The following is a 7,500-nucleotide window of genomic DNA, read 5'->3' as shown; positions in this document are numbered from 1 at the left end:
AGACACTTGTGGCCAGAGCAGGAGATCTTGCTGTTCTTTAGGCTTTGCTATTTGATGACCCGAGGCTGATGTCCCAAAAATAACCGCAGCCCCAAGCCTGGGATGCCGGCCAAGCTTGGGAGGGGAGGTGACGGCGTGTAGTGGTGAGGCCCTCAGGCCCTCTGGTGGCGGGTGAGGGGAGCTCAGGCGGCCTGGGGATAGAGCAGCATGGCAGGAAGTGACCATTTCTTCCTTCTGGAGCTCCCTTGGCCTTTAGGTCTTGCCAGGAACGCACTTACATCTCTGGGGGTGACTTCCGTGTACGTTGAGCCTTGGAACACAGGGACAGCTCAGGGCATGACCACTGCCACCGGTGAGCACAGAGGCCTGAACGGTGGGACCCACCTTTACATTATGTCCACATTCTCTCCTTAGGGTTTCAGTGGCTGACTTTTCAGAGGTGACTCACCCGAGGCACCTTTGGGTGGACTCGAACACCCAGCCTTTTGGTTAGCAGCCAAGTGTGTTTTAGGACTACGTAATGCAGTTCTCACAGGTGAGTGGGCTTTCCCATCGGGGATCACTGAAGGAAACTTCCATAAGGTTGTTTCTGGCTGAGTTTCTAAATGGTGTTTCTAGGCCTATTTGCCTGTTCTAGGTACTTGTGTGATCATACAGTGTTTGTTCATGTCGGACTCATTTTTCCCAGCATGTTTACGAGGTTTAACCACCTTGTAACATGTATCAGAACTTCCTTTCTCTTCATGGCTAATACTCCACTGTACGTGAATCCAGCTTATCACCTGCTGATGGGACTCTTTACGGAGTTTCCATCTGTTGGCAACCAAGTAAGCCTGCAGTGAACATTGGTGTACAAATGTTTGAGCCCCTGGCTTTACTGTACTTTTAATGCATCACAAAATCCCTTCTGACCCTGGGGCAACAGGCTAATGCACCTAGCAGCTTATTCCATGTCCAGAGGACACTCAGGCTATGAAAGGAACATTTGAGAGCAAGACAATGGCACAGCCAGATGTAGGTGGAAGATCAACTCCTACAAGTTGAGTCTTCTATGAAAGGACACTTGATCCATCGAAGAAATGAGGCCTGCCTGTCTCCCTTGTCCCCCCCAAGAATCTAGGCTGTGTAGTGGGTGACTGCAGCAGGGCTTTCAGGCAAGTAGTACACCTGCAGGGAAACTACCCACGTTAAGAATGCTTTTCATCTCTGACCGATGGATTGGCTCTAGGTCTACATCTCACTTTACTGGTTATCTGACATTTTGCACTTCCAGTAGTAGAACATTTCTTTCACCACTTTGCACATTAATGGCATCTCTCTGGCAGTAGTGAATGCTGAGGTGTGAGAGGACAGAACACTGTTGCTGGGCCATGATCCTTGGTGGTTTGGCAGTTGGATGATGTAGTCATCCTCCATATTTGCCTAACAGGTTTTTGCATAATGATTTGGACTTTGGAACTGAACCATGTCCAAAAGTGAGGAGGGGAGGCCAATAGGGGATCAGTGACATTGCAGTCCTGACCTGGTAAGGGGGCACACCCCCACGTAATGGGTCCATTCTCACACTCTCTTCTCATTAATCTGATCTGGAACTGTTAACACTTAAAAAAACTTTCTGATCATTAAACGCTGGTTCCCAAGAGCCTACAGCGCCTGCACCATTAGTGAACATGTTTGCTAGGGAGCCCCTCCTACATACTATATGCATATAGACACCTCATGTGCAGAACTCTCCAGAGAGCTCGGTCAGATCTGGTGGGTGCTGGTCTCATACCCAAGGACAACAGACTGAGCTTAAAGACACATTGAGACAACTGTTGCTTTTGTGAAATGAGCATGCAGAGGTGTGTACACCACTCTCAACCTATCACTTGACACTTTAAAAGACACACATCGTGGAAGAAAATCACTTTATTCTAATTATTCACAAACAGTAACATTACCACAGCTATTTAAGGAGGCCACACAAACAACTACCTAGCCCCAGACTTCAGCTCAATGTAAGAACGTCTCCTCCCAGGGTAGCTCTGAAACAAGAATGCTATTAGTGATGGAGGAAGGTTTAACTGGTGCTTGTCCACTTCACACTGTCACTATCGATTAGTTTTGTGCTAAATTAACTTGGTCATGAAAGCTGGTTTTCCATTTCTTCAATTTGACCTTCTTATTATGCTAATCCTGCAACAGACAAAAAGTCAGAAGTTAGAAAAGCACTAAGTACATACACTCAACCCAACTGCTACCCTCCAAATTACAAACCCAGGACTGGTGATTCCTGTCATTAAAGGACACTGCAACCAGCCAACACACAACAGCTCTGTAATGGCCAAAACTGAGAGGAGGTGTGCCTGTAGTGACCCAGTCCTGAAATTTACCCATTCTGGTAACTGATGCAGCTTTACCCAAGACTTTGGATAAACCTAGACATGTAATCTCTTAATTCCACAGTTCAGCCACCTAGAAGGACTGACATCTCCATTTCTTACCTGAATGAAAGCAAGAACAGGAAAATAAAGCACTTTAATAGAGGGTGAAACCTTAGGTTGAAAGGAGGGAATGAGACAAAAAGAAGTTGACTGTCCCAAACCTCTGAGCCCCACTGAGGGATTTGCTAAGCTTCCCTCTCAAATGAGACCCGGCAGTTGCCAGAAGTATATCAGAACCTTTATGTCCATTTCGGGAATTTTTCCCTCTCACTCCCCTTTTCTGAGTTGTTCCTCCTCCATTAACATACTCACTGCCCCCTAAGCTTCCTCTCTAACATTTTTTTTTTTTGATTCTTCATGAGTATCCTTTTTTTGGGGGGGGGCTGCTAAGGGAAACATTTCACTGTGTTTTGGGTGAAAGTTTCGTTACTGAACTTTGGTGAGAATGGCATTTTGTATTCACGGCCTTAATGCTGGGAGATAACGCACTTAGACATCACAGTAAGATCTAACTCACTGATTGGTATCTGCTTAAGGAAGAGTAAGACTCAGAACATAACTGGTGGAAGCTTAAGATACTGACTAGAAACCTTTGAGAGTTAAATTACTTTTAGAGAAATTTCCACATGATCTCCTTTAAATTGTCAGTTTAATTTATCAAACAAGAGAATCCCCACATTTTGTAGGTCATAGGAGCACCCACCAATCAGAGGAGTGAGATGTCAATTCAACAAGGAACCTGGGTCGATTCATCACCTACCATTTGCAAACCTGCACTGCTTCAGCACCTCACTGAAACCCTCACAGAGCTTGAGGTCGCTCTGGTTCTGGGCGCACTCCAGAAACTGCTTCATCTCATAGTGGCAGGGGCCAAACTGCTGCTGCTGCTGGTACGCCGGCTGGGCTCCCTGAGGTTCCTGCAAAGGCACACCATTCAGGACCGCCAAGAAAGGAAGTCACACTCATACTTGCACAAAGTGCAGCCATGGTTTTCTGAGGTTCATCACGGAACCAGGACTAGCATCAAACGTAGATGAAAGTTCCCACCTAATAAGGACGGCAAACATGTTTCAAGCTCAGGTGCAGATGAGCTTCACCAGCCTTCCAACTCTAACCAGAAAAACTGAAAAACAAAGACACCAATGAAAATGGCTACTGGGGTATCTCAGGACTGCACACTTCGTTGAGGCCTCACAGAGGCAAAGTGGGATTACCACCGCAAAGCAGAGGGATGGGAGGTTCCCGTCCTCAGAAGTACAACACAACACACACCTGTGCTCCATGAGGGAGGCAATTTCATAAAATCAGAGCGAGGGGTGGTGGTACATATCTGATAGGAAACCACAGAGCCTACAGCCAGTAAAGGCATTGAACACAACCAAGAATGAGACTGAATTAGTACTGAGACAAAGTATTTAAAACAAGAGGGAAATGGCTATTTCACAGCAAGTCAGGTTGGACTGCTCCAATTCTTCTCCTTAGGAGAAGATGCTGGTCTAAGGCACTAACTGAACTCTCAAATGTGTTTTTTTTTTTTTATCATTTTCTGTTAAGAGCCTGTGGATGCTAAAATTACAGACGGTTCCAACACATATGCAGCTTATAATAACTAGGTGTTTGAACAAAGGACATTCATGGAAGGGAGATGCTGCCTCCAGCCTCACCTGGTAAGTGACGTCAGGCCGTGAGGGCTCAGCATTACTCCCTCCACCGAAGCCTCCAGTGATGGCATGGCCCAGTGTGTGCCCGACGGCAGAGCCCACAGCCACCCCGGCAGCGGTGGTTGCCATCTGGGCCATGAGGCCTGGCTGCTTGGTTGCAGCAGCAGGTGAGCCAACTGCAGCCGGTGGGGCCGCTGCTGGTGGCTGAGCTGCTGGCGCCGGCCTGGGGGCAGCTCTCATCTGAGGCCCACGGCTGGGAAAGAAAGAACAATGGAGTACATTCCACCTGGTCACTTTAAAATCCCCCTTAGGGTGTTCCTCTTAAATTATTAAGCACAAATACTAAGATGCATACAAAAAAGAAAAACTTCCTGACCTGTTGACAACACTTCCTGTTTAACCTTTCATTAAAGTTGTGATCACCAAGTATAAACCATTTTTTTTTTTACAACCATTTCCATCTATGCATTTATAGAACCTACATACCTCATAAAAATCATAGAATCCTTGGAGAATTTGCTCATTTAAATGTTTATTAGACAACTACTATGTGTAAGGTACTGGGGATATAGCTATGAACACACAGTATGCTAGGTGTGTAGGAACATCTGTTTTCATGAATAAGTAAAATCTGACCTATGGTGTCAAGTATCAAGAAAAAAAAAAAACATGTTGTGGGACGTTGCAGTCTAAGGGTAGTGAAGGACCTGCAGGTGGTCCTCTGGAGAAAGACTGGTTCAGTTCCTTCACTTTACAGGTCAGGAAACAGAAGCCTAGTAAGGGGATAGACTGGCCTAAACCGTTAATGTCAGCTAGGTCCCGTCTGTAAAACATCCGGATGGCTTCAACAATCTCCCCAATTACGTCCAACGCTGCTCCAAAACCCTCCACCTAAAATCACGCTGTCCATTTTTAGATTATTTGGTTTCCTGCTTTTCCCCAAAATCGGGCTAGGTCAAAAGGTGATGATTTAACTTATTAGCATCGGGAGTAACGTTACAAAACTTCTGGAAGTGGGCACCCCTCCCACACACCCAGCACACTGTTCGTTTCCACACAACCCGCCGCAGTCTAGAGACGCACTGGGAACTGTGCTCTGAATCCGAGACCCGGCCCGTGGACAAGTCACTCGTTCCCCGTCTCCAGTTTCCCTATTGCTGTGAAACGGAATTCACGTCTACCTCGGAGATTATCATGCGGTGCAATTAGCGGTACATTTTTAAACTATTTTACGAGCTACTAAACAGCGTGGACTGAGCGGCCTTGGAGTCTCCTAGCGGGCGGGCCCTGGGAAGGCAGCCTTGCCACCGCACGTGCCATTAACGGGGACGCCACCACTTTCCCCCGATTACGTCACCTTGCTCCCATTGCTTTTTTCCCCCCTACTTTTCACGTTTCAGTTGTTTTTTCTTTACAAAAGGCCACTTCTTTCTACAACTTGCCTGTTACTGCAATTTCAAATGAGCTTTTATTTAAACTGTTTTAATAATTCACGAACGTTCGAAGTTAGGGATTATGCCACAAACGGGAAGGCGATCCGACGTGGTCGGTGAGCCTTACAACCAGCCTGCCAGCGGGCGTGAGGGGCCTGGCCTGCGGCGGTCCGAAACGGATCCATGCCACCGCCACACCGAAACTAGTTTCCAACTCACATCCCGTGGCCTCCCCGAGCGCCAGAGGCCTAGTGCGGCCTCCGTCGGCGTCCCGGCGCCCGCAGTGTCCCGAAGCCCGCACTTTGGCCCCAGACCCCACGCTGGCCTCACCTGGCCGGAGGGGCCATGCGGGAGGTGCGGCTCCGGCTTCCACGCGGCATCTTTACTACACAGCGAAGCGGCTTCTAAATGTGCGAAACGCTGAGGAGGTAGCGCGGTAGCTTCTGCAGCGAAGGAGCGAAGACGACGGGGGGCGGGACCAGTCTCAGCATGCGACCAATCAGAGCACAGTTAGAGGCCTTCCGTTCGGGACGTGAAGGTCATTGGGAAGAACGTAAAAACAAGAGCGCCTTGTCGTATGCGGTTTACGTCATGAGCTCGGCGTCAGGGTCAAGAAAACCGGAAGTTCCTGTGGTTACTCAGCAAACCTTGTCCTCTGATTCTAGGGTGAGTCAGATCTTGCAGTTTGCTTCCTAGGGCGGTAGTAGAGCCGCCACCGTTTTTTTTCAAACGTTCGTATTGTTCACGTGTAGGTTAAATCCAACCTTGAGCATGAGTCAGATCTCTGACTTAACTGTGACTGGACCTTACTCTAGTTATTTAACCTTTCTCAGTCTAATTTGAGATAGTTTTTTTTTTTTTTTTTTTGCTGCACGATGTGGTTGCGTAATAACTATGAAACGAATTTTAAATTGTGAAAACTTTAGGCAGGGATTGACAGTTGAGTTGGTTCGCTTTACATTTCTCTTTCATGTGTACGGATGCAGTCAACAAAAGTTAAATTCAGACAGTAATACGTTGCATTTACGTATTACTGTCTATTATCAACCCCTTTCATATATGTAATTTGTGCCCTGAATTGGGATAGTATTCACTCATCGATAATTCAACAGAATATTTTCGAGTGGCCTGCCAAGTGCTAACTAGGTTCTAGAGATACAGCATTAAACAAAACACTCTCCTACCTTCATACCAAAAAACTACACCAAACTCACTGCGGTCGAGTCGGATCCGACTCATAGCGACCCCTCCTTGGATTTCCCGAGAGGCGGTGTCACTATGGAAGTAGATTGCCCAACCTTCCTTTGGAGGAGTGGCTGGTGGGTTTGAACTGTCAACCTTGTGGTTAGCAGTCACATGCCTTAAGCATTATGCCACCTGAGCTCCCCCATTACCTTCATAGAAAATTAAATTTCACAGAAGGGGGACAGACAAATGCCTACATAAATTAGGTGGTGTCGTGATGAAAAAGCAGGGCAAAGGTGATACGGAGGTAAATGGTTGGACAGGACATTTGAACATAGTCTTTGAAGAGCAGAAACAAGCGTTGTCTTTAGCAAGGGAAAGAATCTTTTACTATCACAAAATAACCTTGTACATACATCTCCTAGTCCCTCTTCAATCCAGGAATTAGTGATTTAGCCAAGTAGGATTGATTTAAAGAACTGACTGTTCCGGTCTGGATTCCTTTCCTTCTTGAGCTGTCCAGTTTTGCTCACTCTTAAGTGTGTCTTGTGCCAGGATGTGTCTTTTATAAGGCTCCTTTTCCCAGTCTCTGCTTGTGAATGGGCAATCTACTTCCGTGGTGATACCACCTTTTAGATGAGTACAAAATCTATGAAAGAAAGGAAGGCCCTCAACGAGATGGATCGACATGGTGACTGCAACGATAGACTTAGGTATAGCAGGGATCATGAGGCTGGCACAGGACCAGGCAGTGTTTCGTTCTGTTGTACATAAGGTCGCTATGAGTCGGAGATG

At 46.9% G+C, this 7,500-nt stretch overlaps 1 protein-coding gene across 1 annotated transcript; it reads right to left on the bottom strand.

The window, feature by feature from the left end:
• Positions 1-2,167: 2,167 nt before the first annotated feature.
• On the bottom strand, positions 2,168-5,900 carry CHCHD2 (coiled-coil-helix-coiled-coil-helix domain containing 2). The gene is made up of 4 exons (XM_007942552.1): positions 5,851-5,900; positions 4,091-4,340; positions 3,187-3,343; positions 2,168-2,178 (listed from the first exon to the last, which is right to left on the bottom strand). The coding sequence occupies exons 1-4, from the start codon at positions 5,898-5,900 to the stop codon at positions 2,168-2,170; spliced, it is 468 nt and encodes a 155-aa protein (XP_007940743.1).
• Positions 5,901-7,500: the final 1,600 nt, after the last annotated feature.

Source organism: Orycteropus afer, unplaced genomic scaffold (assembly GCF_000298275.1).
Source record: "Orycteropus afer afer isolate SDZICR_OR568_19922 unplaced genomic scaffold, OryAfe1.0 scaffold00006, whole genome shotgun sequence".
NCBI lineage: Eukaryota > Metazoa > Chordata > Mammalia > Tubulidentata > Orycteropodidae > Orycteropus > Orycteropus afer.
This window is presented reverse-complemented; position numbering and strand designations above follow the sequence as displayed.